We start from the raw sequence: 19,093 nt of genomic DNA, 5'->3' as shown, positions 1-19,093 counted from the left end.
TATTTATTAATAATATTTAACAAAGATTTTATCAATAAATTTTAGAGCATTAATAAGACATTAATATTTTTTATTGACCGACAAATTTTGAAACTACCGACCAATGAAGTTAACGGCACATATTTATTTAAACGTGTTTTTATACAAATGTATAAAATTAATATTTAGATTCTATGAAGAATCATTTAATGTGTATATGTTATTTTTTTATAATTTTACCGTATTTCATTACTTAAAATAAGATGTAATTTTTGAAAATTATATTACTTCACGCTGAACCACAATTCAATCACTGTTATGGATAAACATAAAATCACTTCTTTCATAAGCTTAATCAAAGCTCAAATTTTAAAATATTGATCAATTCATCTCAATGCTTTTTCTTTGCCAATCAACTAGTAAAGATACTATCAGCTAATTTGCACATATATTGTCGGTTTTCAAACTTCACCAAATAAAATAATGTTTTGAGTTCTTCTGCTATTGGCTTTGAAATCTCATTTCATCTTCAACAGTCTCAAAGTTTCGTAATATGAATTGAAAACGTAATAATAATAATAATAATAATAATAATAATAATAATAATAATAATAATAATAATAATAATAATAATAATAATAATAGTAATAATAATAATAATAATAATAATAATAATAATAATAATAATAATAATATAACTGATCTGTAAGATTTTCTTATATTAAAAATAGACTAAAATTTTTAGGTGAAGAGGTATTTCTCGAGAACGAGTATAATAATTTAGTCTGAGAAGAAATGAAAAATGTAACATAACTAAAAGAATGTAGCTTGCATTGATTAGAATAATTGTTAGGGTATCTTTTGAGGTGATTTTTTTAGAACTTCTGTCTTCTTTTAACATCTCCATGGTCATGGAAAAAGTTTAATTTTTTTTTATAATTTAAAAATATTTTGATTTATATAATTTAAAAATATATTTCGTATAGTGCAATTTTAAATTCAAAAATATATTTTAACTATAAAAATGTATTATGAATTATACAACCTAAAATTTATTTTAGATTATACAATTTATAATGTTTTTAATTTTATAATTTAGAAACATCTAAAATGTATTTATAAATTACGAAATACGAAAATAAAAAATATAAATATATATTATTATTTTAAATTACATAATTTAGAATATATTTACGAATTATATGATTCAAAACATGCTTTCGAATTCTACGACCTTGCATGAGTACTACAGATATTTCCAAGACTCCCATGGAAATTGGAAAAGAAACACGGGGTGTAAAAAGTAACTTTTATATTTTTGTTCTTCAAAGAGCAGTGTGGTTTTGTAGAAGGAGGCCCATTAAAAATTAGGGAATTGCTATTTGACAACACATTTTCCATTACTCCACACCCGTATATTTTCATTTTCCTACAGTTTTCACCCCATATCACTTCACTCATTAAGCAGTTCGACGAAAGTAATTCATTAAATTATGAGTATTACATTTATAAGTTGTACAGCCCTCCACTGTGGCAAATTATTTTATAATTCTGGAATTGTCTTATTTTCACTGAAAGTTTACAGTTTTTTTTTTCTATCATTACTTTGTGTTACCCTTTAGCTCATTTTGTCGCATTATTTTTACAACATATCATAGATGGTATGAGCTTTGTATTTTTTTTATAAAATTTTACTTACACTTTGATGCAAATACAAATTTAATTTTTTATAATATTTAGATTTTATATTTAAGACTTGCTCATAGCTTTTCCTTTGGAAATAAATTATAATCCATTCCACTATAATTTTTTGTTGAAAATTTTCATCTTGAAGAATCCACCACCCTCGTGTTCCTTCGGGAAAAAAAAAAACTAGATAAAGTTGATATCGATTTCAAGAATTTGTCTTTAATGTTATGCGTGCTCACCTATTTCACCTTATTTACTAAGTAATTGAAAACAAATTTTATCTTATAAATCAATTTTAAACGTGGTTATTTTCCATCACGTGTAATGCTTGTTCGTATTGCGTAATCGTTAATATCCATAAAGAACACATTCATATTTATACATTATGTTTTAAAACGGATTAGTTAGTTAAAGTATACCGTTTAAAACAACACGTGTTATGTTATAAAAGAAATGCATTTCCAATGTTAATAGAAAAATTATTAATAAGTTTGAAAATTTTCTTATTAAGAGAGAAAATTTATTGAAAAATCCACAGAAAGAAAAAGGAGTGAGAAGGTTTTGTGGTCAAATGGATGGAAAACTAAGAAAGTGATTTAGTTGGTTTTTTACTGCAGCAATATTTTTAATTTTGTTGATAAAAAATGATAATATTTTGTTGGTTGAGTAACTGCTGCTCTGCCCAGAACAGACATGAAGGGCATCGTTTGATGAGTTAGCTCACACACCTAGGCGCTGACTTTTCCCCTTTCCAAACCTACCCTAGTATATTACTGCCTCCAACAACTTTAGGGACCATAATTATATATTACTTAAATAACTTTTTATATTTCATTTCCTATTTTTATTATATTTATGAATATGCAAATTATGATACTAACTTTCATTTTCTTAAATTAATAGTTGTTAGGTATGTAATTATCTTAGTAAAATATTTATAAATAGCTATTGTCATTTTGTCAAAATTAATATCACTAGTGTAAAATTGGTCTTTAACGTCATTTTGTAGATGTTAGATTACAAAATAACCAACGTAAATTATTGACCAGTGACATTTTCATAAATAAGTTGGGCACATAAACGTCTATTAGGAGGGGTCCCGACATCTATAATATTATAGACGTCGGTGACCCTCCTAACGGACGTTTATATGTTTGACAAGTAGATGAAAAGTTCTTTTTTTCCGCCTTATAGACGTCTGATCCCGCCACCCCGACGTCTATATATGATTATAGACGTCGGTGACCCTCATAACGGACGTGTATATGTTTGACGGGTAGATGAAAAGTTTTTTTTTTCCGCCATATAGACGTTGGATCCCGCTGTCCGACGTCTAAATGGCCTGACAGGGTAGGTGAAAAGTTGTTTTGGACGTCAGATTAGTGAGGGCCCCGACGTCTAGGCGAGAATAGATGTCGGTTCCCTAGGTGTTCGACGTCTTGTTTGCTGTTAAATCAGAAATCGACCCCGCGGTTACGCGCACTTCATCGTCTTCCTTCTCACCTTTTCTCTCTGCGACATTGCATTTTCAGGTGCGTTTTTGTCTCTTTTGAACCGTTTAAACATACTTTTACTCCGATTAAATTAGTATTTGATTGATTATATTCCATTTGAACCAATTAAAATGAGTTTTTGTTGTGTTTTGGTGCAGTTTTTCTCGTGTCTTTGGGTAGTGTAGTAGCAGATTCTCTCTTTGCTAGTTTTCTCATAAGAAAAGCTTGCGTCTTTTGGATGTCTTATAGTGTTTCAACCCAAAACCGAACCTGGGTTCTTGCTTAGTTCTCAAGTCATCGTATTCGTTTTCATTGCCAGTTGGAATGGAACTAGGCAAGGACCCAAATTCGGTTTTCGGTTGAAATGCCATAAGAGGTCCAAAAGAAAGAAGGTGCTACTACGCTACCCAAAGACGGTGCTACAACGCTACCCAAAGACACGATGACGAAACTAACAAAGAAAAAAGGTGCTACTTACTACCCAAAGACACGAGCTGCATTAGACGTTGGTTAATGCCATGTCCAATGTCTATAGTGCCCTTAGACGTCGGTTAATGCATGTCCGACGTCTATAAAGACGTCGGACCTGTGGAATCTGACGTCTGATTAACATCATCCACAAAGACGTCGAATTTGGATTTGACGACCAAAATAACATACGTTAAATGCCCTTTTTGCACTAGTGTATAAATCTCCTTATTTTAAAAGTAAGAGAATTATGAATAGTAAATTTACATGAGTAGCTTTAATTTCTTTCTAATATTTTTAGACTGATATTTGTTAATTTCCATCTTTAGAGGCCAATTAAAAGACAATAAATATTAGGTTAACGTTATTAATTTACAATTTTGATTTAAGTAATTTTTTTACTCAAGTTCTCTGTTTTTTTTTTCTGTACATGGTTAGGGTTATATTGTTTTGTACATGACATATTTGATTAAAAAAAAGTGAATGTACAGTAGTCTAGAATAGTTATAATTGGTGAATTATGTCTTAGGAATAAGTTAGGTATCACTTTTTCCTCTTTAAAATAATTATTTGAAAGAAAAATATTTTAAAGTAAGAAAGTTAATTTGAAATGTTTATTTGTTAAGGTAAAATATGTTGAAATACTAATAAAATCCTAAGTTAGACACCACGTGGGGATGTAAACATAATTTGTATTTGATTTTGATTGAGAAAAAAAAATTGATAGATTTAATATTGTGTATATTTGGTTGAACTACTATGAAATTGTTGATATTGTTAAAAGAGAAAATTCAAAAAGGTAAGGGAGAAAATTCTAGCAATTTGAATTGGATAATGAAATGTTTCGTTTTATATCATGATTGTTATTAATTTCGGAAAACTTAAGTATTGAAAAATGAAATTGGAACAAAATAAGTAAATTTCGTTGTAAAAATTGATATTAAAAAGACTTTAAAATGTAAAATGCTAAATTTTGGTTACATTTTGAGAGAAAATATATTTACAGTGTTTAAATATATATCATGCGAAATGATGGGTTAGTTGTTCAAGCGAAATTAATGACAACATTTAATGTTATGTTAAAGAGTCATCATTCAAGTGATAGTTTCAACACTACTCAAAGTTTTGAAATGAGAGTTTAAGTGACAAATAAATCTTATCAATTCTCTCTCATTTAAGAGTTAAATTTTTCATGTTTTCTTAAGATTAAGTGGTTGGGATGTTTGAAATGGATATGAAACGATTTAGATACATACGATATATGGTTGGAAGATGTTAAAAAGTATGGTAGAGAAAGTTGCAAGAAACTTGGTGATGATCCATTTCAATGAATAATTATGAAATTGTTAAATTGTTATGTTTAGTCACATATTTAGATTTGGGTGAGATAAGGGGCTATCTAGGTTGTAATTTGACATGTTTGAGATAATGTGGTATTAAGTATTGTGTCCATAAAGGAAACATGTACATTAAAACTTCATTGATACTTTAAATCATATGCATTAAGATATAAAGATAAAAATGGATGAAGGTTTCAGTATAACAATTAATTGATGTTATACAAGGAGTTATTCGGAGTGCTTATAAGATATATTAAGAATAAGATATATTAATATATGGTAAACTTGTCCGATATGTCTCTTTCATAAGGCGTCAAGTCATGTAATTCCTTAAAGATTGTAATAGATATTAAGAATAAGGTACAAGTGTGGATGATTTCATTAAAATGATTTAATCTTCTGTAACTAACTATAACTATAACTGTAACTCTATATATATATATATATATATATATTCTTATACTTATATCATAATCCATTTTAAGTTATTTTATCCTATTTATTATTTTTGTAATAATTATTACACTCGTACTATGTTACAAGAATAAATAATGCTCCATTATAAAATTATGTTAGACCAAATTCTAAAATTTTAAAGATTTTTGTGTATATATTTGTTTTTCCATAATGTCAAACTTATGATCATTTAATGTAAGTTGAGAAAATATAGATAATGTATGGAAATTTTATTTTATTTTATGGACATAGAGAAAGTTTTACATGAGTAATGATTTATGTTTAAATATATGTTTTTTTATTAAATAATTAAATAATTAAATAATAATTATAGTAGAGTACTGGTTTATGTTCTAACCTTTTTACAAAAGTATATAACCTCACATAAGAGATACAATAAATCTAACATCATGAAAAAAAAAACTTTTTACAGGATAAAAAACTTAGATAAAAAAAAAATCTCTGCAATATATGCTCATATGAGTGACTGTTTAGTGCCTTAAATAGAGTTTCTGAAGAAAAAAATCGCGTAAAAAAATGTTTAGTGGCTTATGGTAAAATGTTACAAGTGAAAATTTCAATTAAAAATGTTAAATACTTATAGATTTAACTACTTATTTAGTTTTTATAGGTAAAAAGGTTTTGCTCTTTAATCACTACACTAAAAAATATCACTTATACATATTACTTTTAATCTCTTCCGCACCTATAAACATATAATTTTAGCTTTTTTAATACTATTCTTAAGGATTGAAAGGGATTCAAAATATTATCTATAGAGATTAAACTTAGATATTTTTAAGAATAGGATCTAAAATCAAAAAAATTATATTTATAGAAATCAAATAAGTATTACTATATAACTTTTTTGAAAAAAAAAAAAGCTTTTACTATAGGCTTTTACACCTTTACACGTTTTTCAATAAAAAAAACTATTAATTTCTTAACCAATAAACACTAATTAAGAGGACTCTTAAAATAATGATGAAAAAGAAAATGCAAACATATGAACTTAACACCTAGAGAGTTAAAAAAAAAAACATTTTACAAAAGCATAATTACAGTTAAAAGACATGTTAGAAAAATATAAAAATTTTATTCATCGTAATAATTTACAGTAACAATATTTTATTCATTAATTCCTTATCCTATCTCTAATATAAAACGACTGTAGTAAAAGTTTTTACTAATTCAACAACAAAACCCTTAGAAATAAAAATAGCGCCTTGTCATCCATTTGTGCAATTTGTTTTAGCGTTGCACCATTTGGTAAATTTTCATTTTGACTGCAAAATTAGTATAATAAAAACCTATGTGTTGCTTAACATTATCGTAATTTTTCAACCAGCTATATTTACAAAAGAGTAAACATATTTCACTCTTTTATACACCATTTTCTAATGTTAAAAGTGTGATATAGGATAAATAGTTAAATATTAAAATACAAAGAAAAAATCATAAAAAAGAGGTTTATTGACAAGGAATAATTGCTGTTAGTATATATAGTGTACAATGTACAAACAGTAACACAACAAACGCAAGAGGGTAGGCCACACTTCACAACAAAACCAAAATGCTTTATCGTGCACTGTTTCTGCTGGCAGTTCTCGCCACGTTCCATGGCACATCGGAGGGAGACACTCCGGCGGTGACTTCCCCGCTCCCCGCGGCGGCGAGAGATTTCTTGGAGGCGCACAATGAGGCGAGGGCGGCGGTGGGCGTTGAGCCGCTGCGGTGGAGCGAGCAGGTGGCGAACGTGACGAGCAAGCTGGTGCGGTACCAGAGGGACAAGATGGGGTGCCAGTTCGCCAACCTAACAGCCGGAAAGTATGGGGCGAACCAGCTATGGGCTCACGGCACGGCGGTGACGGCTCGAATGGTGGTGGAGGAGTGGGTGAAACAGAGACAGTTCTACAACCACACCGACAACTCGTGCGTGCCCAACCACAAGTGCGGCGTGTACACGCAGGTGGTGTGGAGGAAGTCGGTGGAGCTCGGATGCACTCAAGCGACGTGCGTGAAAGAGGATGCTAGCTTGACCATTTGCTTCTACAATCCCCCAGGGAACTACGTTGGGGAAAGCCCTTACTGATTCTTCCTCTTCTAAGTATCTCTCGGTTTTAGTTCCTTTCATATATCTAGGTTAATGATGTTTGTTTGTGTCGTGAAGTTCTGCTAATTAATCCTCTGAAACTGATATATATTTATGTGTAAGGTAATGAGTTTTTTTCTGAAGTAGAATCAGATGCCATGAAGCCACATTGCATGGATTTTGATGCTTAACACTGGTCTGGTTCTTGATTTGGATTTCCTTAGCAGATCTTGTTTCCATGGAAAATTATATAATCATTTTGTTCACGTATAAACACTAGTCGTATCTTGATCTTGAAAACATTATAATAATAATGATAAGGTGGGCCAGGTAGTGAGTGAAATATGGGGATCGATGATGTTTGTGGAAGGTTATTAAGGCATTGACGTGGTGTGTTGTGGGGTTTTCGTCACTGCATGCATGTCAGTAACTTTATGGCATGGATGAATTATGTGGGGGCTCACGTGCAAACGGGACGCTGTAGATCATCCCGTTGAACACGGAACTTTTTGTTTCAAGTTTCAACTCGATCCAAAATATCTAATCGCCATTATATGCATGTACGTTATCTTTCTGTGTCTGTTTGCGTCTCACAAATTCTTCACTGTTCACTTGTGATTCGGTCCGTAAGTTTTCTCGGCCTCTTCTGCTCTCTTTTATGGTGAAAACTCCATTCTTTCAAGTTGGCCCGCTATGTTTTGGATTATTTTATAACATTTTCTACAAATTTATCAAACAGAAATCATGACTGATTAATTTGAAGTTAAACCAGTATTTTTCCACAAACGGGACCATCTGGCAAAGGAAATCCAGTTGAGATTGAAAGTTAGGTGAAGAACTCGTCACATGACAACAAGCAACCATTGTCCATTAATGACTGGACAGACCAGTAGCGTCACGTGATTGCTATAATATTGTATATAGCGATCTCAATGCACCTCTGGTTTTGTACTTGGAAAATGTTTTCTTTTGACACAGTCACAACTCAGTTAAAAAAGTTCATTTTTGTATTTACAAAGAAAAAGATATTCAAGAGTAAAATAGTAGATTTAAAGTATATCTAAAAATTTATTGGGTGCAAAATAATAGTCTTCTTTATACTTTCATGTAAGAAATTTTGCGAAGGTACTAGAGCAATGAATCACGGGCGTATAAATAACAAAAAAGAAACCCCAAATGACAATTGATTACACACATCATTTATACTGCTAATATCATGATCTCAACTCTATGAATAAGCTACATCAATTACAGATAATACAATGAAACGGTTACACAATGCATACACAAAATGCAACAAATTGGAGTATTAGATTTTGCTGTTGCTGCTACCCTGTCAACTTTGTACAAAAGAATACATAATAGAGCAAACAATGTAGATCAAGGTTTAAAATTGCAGTGGCAGTCGTAGTTGCAGTTCCATTGTCATCCTCGATATTTTGAAAAATTGCTGAGAAATTCGACTACAATTGCAGCTTTGGACTGTTTTTTAAAGCTTGATGTAGATTGTCTCCCATAATAAGAAGGAAGGCTAACAAGCAATTATTTTACCAGCTCCTTGGGTATGAGATATCGAAAAGTGAAGTTGTGTGGAATCCATTCTATGCTCTTCTTAGATTTTGCAAGGTCATATTTTTTAATACTCTTTCTTAGAGATTCAGGTAGAGACTTTTGGATCATCTCCAGGGTACCAGCAGAGCATAAACCCGAGTCTTTACAAAATGACTCCACAAGCTTAGGTAAGAGTATTTTCTGGTCCTTGCGTACCCCAAAGGTGGCCCGAATGTATTCTTCCTTTGCAGCTTCTAGTTCTTGAACCACTCTCTTGGGTGTATATACACGTACCTGCCATAGTTTTAAACAGATAAGCAACTCGTTTAAGTTAAGCATGTAAGAAATGGCTACGGAATCTTTATCTGTTTATCCGTATCCATGAACATGTTTATCCATGAACACATTCCAAGCACAGGCTGAGACCTTTTTATATAGTAGTCAACTCTTGTACAGTACAATCCACATTAACTATGAAGGCATTAGAACCACTACTATAAGGAATTTAATTCTTGCAGCACAAACCATGTTTACTATATAATTCAACAAGTCAAAATGAAATTATTTCATGTTAAAATTATCTGCTGTTTCCTCAATTAAACCACACATACAGAAGAATTGGAATAAGTACCGCTGGATCAGAATGGTTTCCTGAACAGAGAGCAAAGTGCAGAAGAGGCTCAGGATGCTCAATTCCAAATGCTTGTCGTCCATCTCCAGCTTTGAATTTTGTCCTTGAAGAAAAGAACAAGCGTAGCCACTACAAGAGGATGCAAGTAAGAAGAAAGCTCCTTGTAAGCCACTCTAGGATTTACAAAATAAATACGTTGCATATTAAGGAGACATTTCAAAGATATCCTAAATGCATGGCTATTTCTTTTTTGTTTTAAATTTTCTGTAAGGGAAAGGATGGAATTGCGTGAGCAGATGAAGCACCACCTGTCCGGGGCGAGGCATCTGGCACCCGATTATAGCTTTCTGTATTGTGTCTGCACTGACTGTATGACCACCAACATTATATGCCGTCTGAAAAGGGCATCCATAACATTGACGAAGTTAGCAAAAGCAAATTGGCTAAAAGGGTTCATCCTTTAATGGACCATTAAGCTACCATAGTTTTTACCTTCAACAAAAGGAGGACTCTTTTGACGTTGTTTTGCGGGATTCCATAAGCCAAAAATGCCTATTAGAAACCAAAGAACATATTACAACCTCAATTAATAAGTGACAAATGGAGAACTATTAGAGTGAAACATTGTTTTGATAATAAATAGTAAGTAATTACATGCATCACCAAAGCGTTGTGTATGTTGATCCAGAAAGCTAATTTCTCCTCATGTTTTAATTTCCCTGGATCTACATCTTCTAACTGACAAATAAGTGATCTGAAATAACATATAAGTGGATGGCCATTATAACTCCAAGAGACTGCAGAGTCCTGTTTAACTAAGTACTTTTCACATGAAAGCTTCACGATCTCAATCAGATATTAACAAACTCACCTGAAATTCTTGAGCAACTGCTCAGTATCACCCAATTTCTGATTCTCTCGGTAAATCCATGATACCTCAACCATGGTGCTGTATGGCCCACTAAACTCCTTGAGTCCTTCCACATGGAAAGGATTGTCTAACCGCACATCAAAGGAAGAATTCCTGAACCCTGGACTCCACATGTCTCCTTGATCTCCAATAGAAAAGCCACTAGTTGTAGACAAGGATGAACTGGGAGATGAAAGACCAGCATTTGTCGTAGATGGATCTGCGATTTTGCAATATATAGCTGATATGCATTTGACCATATCCTCAGAAAGCCTATTAGGTGTATTTGGAATATGATCAGATATTCGTGTGCCAAGATGTTCTGCCAAACTGATTATTCTTGATGAAGCATCAACATTTTGGGCATACTACACAGATTAAACTGAGTCAAAATCCATAGAAGGTGTCCAAAAAGATGATTCTCTGAAATCAGCACTATATGTTTACAAAGAGAAGTGTACATAACAGAACTTCACAATGAAATGAACACTGTCATTTATTCTTCCATTCCGTAAGGATAAAAACATGTTAAAGTAACCAAGACAACTGTAATCTATTATGATATGATCGGAGAAACTTAATGTGCTAGGAACCATACTAAATACAAAAAGCAGATAAAAATAAATTTCCATGAAACATGATTTACCTCCATCATGGACAGTGGTTGGGAATGACAAGCACGCAGAGATTCAGTTAATTCATCTGCTGCAGGAGGCGATACTCTCGTTGTAAATGCTGTACACTGGGATAACGAGGAGTGGCACCGATATACACCAGAGTCTAAATGTTTTCCTTCTGGTTGATGTACATTGTATTCTTTTCCTAAAGTCTGAGGTTCATTTACACTATAATCCTTTGGCGTAGCATCAAGCTCGTGATCAATTGATTGTACTGCAGAGCTTCCTCTTTTGGTTAAGAGATCAGGCTTAGATACTTCAACGAATATTGCTGTAGGTGCTGTTGGAGGAGACTTTATTTTTTCCCCCTTGGTGAATGGAGCTATAGAGGGTAATTGTTCATCAAATGCTTTACGATACAAGGAGAGAAGATATTGTTCCAAATACACAACTTCTAACTCTAACACCGCAATCTCTTTAATTAATTGGGACGTTGGCTGGAGGAAAAAAAAAGTAAAAGTAAAAAATAACTCAAGACAATCAGAAAGACATACATGACAAGAAAATCATAGCAGACGTGTAATCCTAAACAATGTATAATCATTTATGGCAACAAGACAACCTTATGATTTTCCGACACATACAAGGAAGAATTGAGCTACAAATATATCCACCATAAACCTAGATTACGCAAAGAAAAACTCTATGTATGTTTACAACATCAATTTTCTTTAAATGGTTTAGAAAACACATATAAAATCAACCCATTAATTCTCAGTGTGATAGAGTCTAGGTAATCGTATTAAAATCATGACATAAGAAAATGCTTATTTATTGGGTCAAAATTTGTTGAAGAGGTTCCAACCTTGGGCAGTATCTTGTCATTTGATGTAACAAGGGATTTAGGTCTGTATCCAAGAGCCTTTTCTAACGTGCATCTGACCTCAAATTGATCTTGTAGTCTTTTCTCTAATTGTAAAATCTGCCACAAGATAATTTAAACACAAAAATAGACATGGCTATTAGGTAGAAGTATCATGAAGCATAAGAAAAGTCTGAAGAAAGATTAGAAAAAAAATGACTGATTGAGTAGAATATGCAACAAAAGAATTTTGATGAATAGTTGTTGTGTCTTACCTCTTGCTTCAGTGTAAGTTGAACATCATTTGTAGGGGTTTGTTTTTTCCTTGGTTTACCACATTCCGTGAGGTACCCTGTATCCTGAAACCATATCAAAGCCATACATAGGTGTGAAAATCTTTCTTCTAAATCATTGTCTATGAGTGATTTGTTCTGATTGTGGACAACAGAGAACGATACCATTATATTAGATTAGACAACCATTAGCACAGGTATATGAGATGGAATTAATTTTGTCAGACATATATGCTTTCCATTAAAAAAACAGAACAATTCTCTGTTCGTCCATCACTTTCCCCATACATAAATTTGACAAAATTATTTTTTATTAAAATTTCTGGCTGCCCTTGGCTATTGTAGTACCATTTATACCAACAAAACATCCCCTCACATCATCACCCCCGAAAACCACAAACATTTTTTCAGCATCATAAATGCCAAACAGCACCTCCAAATCCCTAGTTAAAAAAGAAAGAAAAGAAAATGATAAGGAGATATCTTGATAAAATGACGTAGTGATTGATTATACCAGCTTTGTTCGATCTGAAGTCTCAAGGTGGTTATCTGCATTATCATCCTCCATTCTTTTCTTATCAGGAAAGCTGTCAAACCAAAACAGTAAAACACAATTAATATATATTATTATAAGTCGATGTCTGGTTCTGTATTTTACATTGTGTTGCTCTTCAAGGTCCCCAAGCTACATTCACGAAACCCCCAATTCTCATCGATTTGGAGAGGTATGAGCCTTCAGTTTCTCTTCCAACCAGAAACCCCCTTCTCCAAAAGGGATGTGCTCAAATGGGTGAGACAAGGAATATATAAAACTAGACCCAAAAAAGAAAGAATGAATAATTGGAGAAAACATTAACATAAATGCAAAAGCATTATTGTCCATTTTCCCAGAAAAGAAAAAGAAACCCCTGATGCCTGAAGTCCACAATCAAGAGAGTAGTACAAGTGAAGTGAAGAGAGTAAGGAAGAGAGGAGCACCTCTTTGAACGCTTGTGTCTGGGAATCAACCCTTCATACCCCATGCCTAAAAGCCATCCAAAACCAAAGTCATTTCCAGTGAACAAAGTATACAACACCACCAAAACAAAAAATTCGGAAAACAAAGCAGCACAAGGTCAGCATCCTACCCTGAAACATTACAGCCAAGAAATCAGGAAGAGAACACTTGAGCAATGCAATGAACCAAAAAGCCGAAACACTATATAGCCCAGATACCAAATTACCCAAGAGAAGAGTCTACAAAGGAAACTCCAAGACTTGAGTTGATTTGACTAGAGTACTTGCATTTGAGCTGCGAAAAGCTTCCTTAGTACACACAAAAGGGATCATTTGCAGTGCTTGGTGCTAACACATCTTAGACAGACATAAACATAACTATAACGGGCAATGCATGGACCAAACGAAACCAAATCTAACCCACGAATGCGTATAATAGATTAATTAGGCTTTTGACCAATGAGGCTTCACTTTTGACAACCCTCTGGTGAGGTGGTAAGTGTTTCGTGCTATGTTCGTAGCCTTTATGCAAAGGGTGGCCTTTTGCAGTGGTAGACCGGTGGGAAATGCGAAATGTCAAAACGTTTACCAAAAGTTCACAAAATCTTCCTGTAAAAGCCTCTACAGATCCAAGGTCCCGTAAGAGAAGAAAATAAAATAGTGGCTCAACACACATTACATATTCATACCAGTTATGAATGACATAAAGTTGCCCACGTCTCATTCTTCATTTAACACTTGCCCTTATGTAGTTTCTACCAAACCTTTACACAGAATCTCTGATGATCTTGAAAATGAAAAAAGAAAATAATTCTACAAAAGTGATAAGCTATTTTTTGTGAATATTTCACACAAATATTATAATAAAAATATATAAATGTAACAGCAAATTGTGGTTAATAATTTCACTTGTAGTACAAAGAATAGCACGCAAATATTTCCAAACTTAACAAGATTATCATAATATCTTACGACAATGTTATTTGCATGTAACAATTTTACAATATTGTTATATTTTTTTCTAATAATATCAATTATATACTATTTTTTCGTGTTAAATGTTCTGAAAATAGTTCTTTTTTCCTTTCTACCCACCCTAATTATTATTTACATCCCCCTTCCCAGAATGCATACATACATGAAAAAAATAAAGAAAAACAAAAACAAAACAAAAAAACCTTTTAATAATTTATAGAATCCAAATTAATCACATCAAGAGTCACTTTAGGAATCATAACTAAACATTAAATAGGTTTCTCATAATCAATTTAATAACACTGGCTATTTAATAATCAATTCACGACTCACTTAAATATACAATTATTATAATTCAAGAGTCCACTGACCATAATTCTTGGTGAACTAAGCTTCAGAGAAAAAGATTGCTAAGCTTCAGAGAAAAAAATTGCAATCTCATCCTTTCATTGTGCAATTTATGTCTATATCAATATTTTAGTTTTTTTTTTTCCTTTTTGATTCAGAGGGTTATTTTGATTTAAATAAAAAAGTTATGTAACATGACTCCTCTGCAACCGAGAAGGTGTCCAGTTGCAAATAATATTTGAAGATGAGTTACCAAAATTCTCCTTCTAACAATCAAACACACATGATGAATGGATTGAGACAGAACTATTCTCTTTCATTGACTGTGCATACGACCCTGTGCGTGTTTATACAGGTGGCTCTTGTATTTTCAACATTTTCTGCTCTTGTTGGTGAGAGTTGGTGATAGTCTCTCCACCTTTGTCTCATTTTGCATCACATCTTTAATTATTAAGCCAGTTGATTTGATGCACCAAAATCTAATGCAATGAAAATGGTAACAGAGATGAAGATAAGATGTTTGTTTTTGGTCCCAGAGAGATACATTTTGACTGTGTCAACAGTGATAGAACCATTTATTTGTTTAGGTGCATTGGATTAATCTGTATAGAATGTTAGAAGGCTCGCAAATTGATTTGAATTCCTTGGTTTTGGTATGGTTATTGTCATGTCCATTCATGAAAAAGGCATTTTGTTTGCACTCCTACCTGACCAATTAGGTTTTAACAGATTGTAACCAATAATGGGAAACAAGTGACTAGGTAACAAAACAGTGGCTTAATTGCTAGAAGGAAAAAAAGGGTTTATCTCAAAAGTGATGAAAGGTGAAGGATAATAGACCTTGGATGGTAGAAAGAAGAGGTTTTGTGGGGTTTTCTCTTTGTCTAATTGTCTTTTGGAGGAATTAAGAGATACCCCATTTTGTCCTTCAGTATCAAAGAGACTAACGTTTGTCACAGAATCCACAAAATAATACAATATGTTGATTAATGGGACCTTGACCTTTGCCAAAACCAATACAAAAGGAAAAGGATGGGAGTGCGGGAAGGTGGCCAGTTCTCCCTTTTTGTCGTCATATTAACCTACTCAGATAAAGTTTCTTTTTTGCTGCACACATTGCTTAGACAGAGAAAAAGAAATGAAAAAGAGGGGAAAAGGCACAGGAAAAAGCCTAATTGGTGAAGCCAGGTGAGAGAAAATTCCTGAGGAAGGATTTTGTTGGTAAAATCTGATCACATGCAAGGTTTTTTTATGCACATTTTTTCATTATCTTTACAACTAATTTAAGATTGGAGATAAAAGGGAAAACAAAATGGACAAATAAGAAAAACATGCACGTTGTGCATAGCATAATAAAAAAATTTCTCTTTCTTTATTGAAAGAAAGAGTAGTTAATTCATTTAAGGCATAAACTAAAGGGCTTAATATATAACAAAGCCAATAGAGACTACAGACAAAGTTTAGTAAACATCTGTAGTGAGCTTAACTGTGTTGAATAGTTATTTGCTCAAACAGCATTATCTTGATGAAGTAGATTGGTTATGCGTGATATATAGAATTAATTAGTTGTGCTGTTGGGTAAATGACAAAGTGTTCTATCGTATTCAAATTTTGTTTCCCTTTAAACTTGACATAGTGACAAATTTTTTGAGAGCGTCGTTGGGTTATTTTCTCAGTGGAGTGAGTAAAAACAAAACAAACATGCAGGGGGTTCTTCTTTGGACAGATACGATATTCTAAACTTCATTAGAGTCGAAAATTCTGGTCCCAATAAATAAACAAATGAAACTTCTATTTTATCTTATCGTGGAAATTTCGTATAAGTCAGATGGACGAATTTCTATGCCACAAAACACCAAGATTACAAGAAAAAATAATGTGTAATATGTGGTTTCAGACCAAGTGAGAGGATCCGTTTTCAAATCAATCTGACAGACATGCTTCCTAGATCCATGTAACCGTCGAAATTGTCTGATTAGATTCTCTAATTGAGGATTGCAAAGCATAGTATCCGTAAGATAAGGATCTAAGTTCATAGTTTCTACATACGAAGACGAGATTCTCCTTAGAAATTTGATAAAATCAGTTTTATAAACACATTGCTTAAATGGTAAATATAATTGTTTTGCATAAACATATCTTGAAGGCTTCGACTAGAGTGCAAACACTAGCAACCAATATAGGATTTGAAAGGGCAACTGATTTGTCTGTTTCATTTGCATAGTTGGTTAATTTTACAAACTGCGAACAAATTTTGAATGAATTGATAAAAAGACAAATTAGAAGCTTTTCATTTGAATGTAAATTCAAACGAAGCTTGGAGGGCTTCCACACTTGTCTGAAGAGTGGTACTTGTATTGTGTAATACGAGATATCTTGTCTTTGAGTTCCTAGTCATATGTTTTATTAGCTAGCATTTGTTTGTTTTTCATTGGAAAAAAAACATAATTTTGAATAGCAGTAAAACAAATCAAACTTGGTTTTTGTATCAACTACATACGAGACCACCTTGTATTTGTAAAAAAATATAGAAAATTGTATATGTACAAGAAATATGTAAAAGAATTGTAAACAGCTGAGAGAAAAATGCTATGAAAAAATATAAATTTAAAAACAAATGAATTTAGTGGTGTTGTTATTTGTACTTGAGCAGATTTTATTTTGCTGAGAATTCAGTCTGTTGAAGGGTTTTGTTGTTGCCTTGTTGGTAAATTTCTCAGTGGGCAAATCCGTCTACTTCAATGCACTTTATGAGTACAACAAATTAAAAGTGACTTTTGATAGCAAAGAGTACAAATGTTGCTCAAATCATAAGAGCATGATGAAGGCCAAAATGAAAGTTGTTTCCAAACTCTGAATTAAAAATTGGGTGGTGCAGTATCAAACATAAATCTGCTACTCTACGGAGTATGGAATCTGATGAATGGTGTCTCTCACTGCCTCGTAATGGCAACACCTAAATCCACAAATTATGTCCAATAGCTAAACGTGGAGGGAAAGAGCAGAGGGGACACTCTGACTCACTGTTCATTGTCAGTGTATTATGGACTCCTTTTTTATTCTCTATATATCTTTTAAAGGCTATCATACTCCAAATCATAAGCTGATGTTTCTCGGTTTGATTTAATGGATTAACATGGTAGTATAACAAATATGTAGTGAAAAGCATCTGAATCAATTACAAAAATGTTTATGTTGTCATTGGTAATGGGTAGCATGTTGATCGTTGTGAAAAACGGTTTGAGAAAAAAATGTTTTGGTTTTGAGAAATTGTGTTGGAATCGCAGTTGCGTGACATAAAAGGCGAAGTTTCCAAAGACGTTTAGACAAGGCAGTGAATGCCAATCGTATATTACAAGCAAAAGGCATCTCTCTCAGTCTCTCTTTTCCTACTCCTACTGTCCCCACTTCTCTTCTTCCAAAGATGGTCCAAATTCCATTATCTTAATGCCTCATAAACCAGTTCTTCAAGCTCCAAACCTGCAAAATTTAATATTCTGCAATACTTAACCATTCCTCTCCAACACTCATTTCATTGCCCTAGTATTTATTTCACTAATCATTTTATGGTTTAGTCACTGTTGAATTATCTATCTAGTCCAATATATCTCGGTATAATAAGATATGTTAAAAGTTAATGTAAATCTTATCTTCTAATATGATTAGACTTTAATTTACTTCTTAATAATATCCTATTATAAAAATTACAAACTTTTTATGCTTGCGCGGAACATCTTGGTTGGCTCCTAATGCTTTTTATGTTCCTTTTTCTCCCTTTTTATACTTCTCTTTTCACCAAATTCTCTGCTTCGTTCCCTATAAATTATCTCCCAATTTATTTTTAATTTAGAAAACTAATTCTTAAATCTAACCCATAAATGAATAATAATCGGTGGCACTATAAGTTTTACTACTTTTGACGATTGTTGACTTTATAGCATAAAAATTATGAGCAATGAAGTAGAGCGGTTGACTAAAAGAAAGGAAGTAACATGATGCTTCATGTTTCCTAAAACCCTACCCTCAATCATTGCGCAAGCTGTTCTCAACATATACCTAAAACTCAAGTTAAACATTTGTTGAACCATTCTCCATTGTAGAGAAAAAAGAGCATTAGGATATATGCATATATTATAAAGGTTAGAAGAAAAAGAAGTTCGCTAAAGTAAATCAGAATATAATCTCATTAACTTTGAAGTCTTTTTAAGCAGATATAGTGTCTTATCCCTTTTACCTCTTAAAAGCAATCTGATTCCATTGGAGTTAGATAAGTTAAAAAGATATGAATTCACTTCGGTCTGTCTAGTGACTAACCAAGAATAGAATAATACTGTGAACAAAAACTAAGTCAAACAAATGAAATCCATCAAAGAGGAGACTTTCTCTTCTTGAG

At 32.6% G+C, this 19,093-nt stretch overlaps 2 protein-coding genes across 3 annotated transcripts; one reads left to right on the top strand and one right to left on the bottom strand.

The window, feature by feature from the left end:
- Positions 1 to 6,945: 6,945 nt before the first annotated feature.
- On the top strand, positions 6,946 to 7,708 carry LOC124826705 (STS14 protein-like). The gene has a single exon (XM_047299611.2). It carries the CDS (start codon positions 6,999 to 7,001, stop codon positions 7,515 to 7,517), a length of 519 nt encoding a protein of 172 aa, XP_047155567.1. The 5' UTR covers positions 6,946 to 6,998; the 3' UTR covers positions 7,518 to 7,708.
- A 1,101-nt stretch (positions 7,709 to 8,809) lies between these two features.
- Positions 8,810 to 14,196, bottom strand: LOC124826702 (uncharacterized). Of its 2 annotated transcripts, XM_047299603.2 has the most exons (12): positions 13,509 to 14,196; positions 13,360 to 13,405; positions 12,896 to 12,968; positions 12,364 to 12,447; positions 12,092 to 12,208; positions 11,256 to 11,723; positions 10,571 to 10,977; positions 10,354 to 10,453; positions 10,192 to 10,251; positions 10,008 to 10,094; positions 9,700 to 9,828; positions 8,810 to 9,362 (listed from the first exon to the last, which is right to left on the bottom strand). In XM_047299603.2, exons 1-12 carry the CDS (start codon positions 13,516 to 13,518, stop codon positions 9,060 to 9,062), a joined length of 1,884 nt encoding a protein of 627 aa, XP_047155559.2. In that variant the 5' UTR covers positions 13,519 to 14,196; the 3' UTR covers positions 8,810 to 9,059. The 2 variants fall into 2 exon arrangements, with proteins under 2 accessions (XP_047155559.2, XP_047155560.2); XM_047299604.2 differs by lacking the exons at positions 13,360 to 13,405; positions 13,509 to 14,196 and adding an exon at positions 13,040 to 13,293.
- Positions 14,197 to 19,093: the final 4,897 nt, after the last annotated feature.

The sequence above is a fragment of the Vigna umbellata genome, chromosome 1 (genome assembly GCF_029865625.1).
Source record: "Vigna umbellata cultivar VRB3 chromosome 1, Vumbellata_1.0, whole genome shotgun sequence".
In the NCBI taxonomy this organism is placed as follows: Eukaryota; Viridiplantae; Streptophyta; class Magnoliopsida; order Fabales; family Fabaceae; genus Vigna; species Vigna umbellata.
Note: the sequence above shows the minus strand (reverse complement) of the source record. Positions and strands in the feature narration are given on the sequence as shown.

Coding starts and splice junctions, on each gene's coding strand:
- LOC124826702 (XM_047299603.2), bottom strand. Junction 12,209..12,363: donor AACTTACACTGAAGCAAGAG/GTAAGACACAAC, acceptor ATCTTGTGGCAG/ATTTTACAATTAGAGAAAAG. Junction 9,363..9,699: donor GAAACCATTCTGATCCAGCG/GTACTTATTCCA, acceptor AAACTATGGCAG/GTACGTGTATATACACCCAA.
- LOC124826705 (XM_047299611.2), top strand. CDS start 6,999: ATGCTTTATCGTGCACTGTTTCTGCTGGCAGTTCTCGCCACGTTCCAT.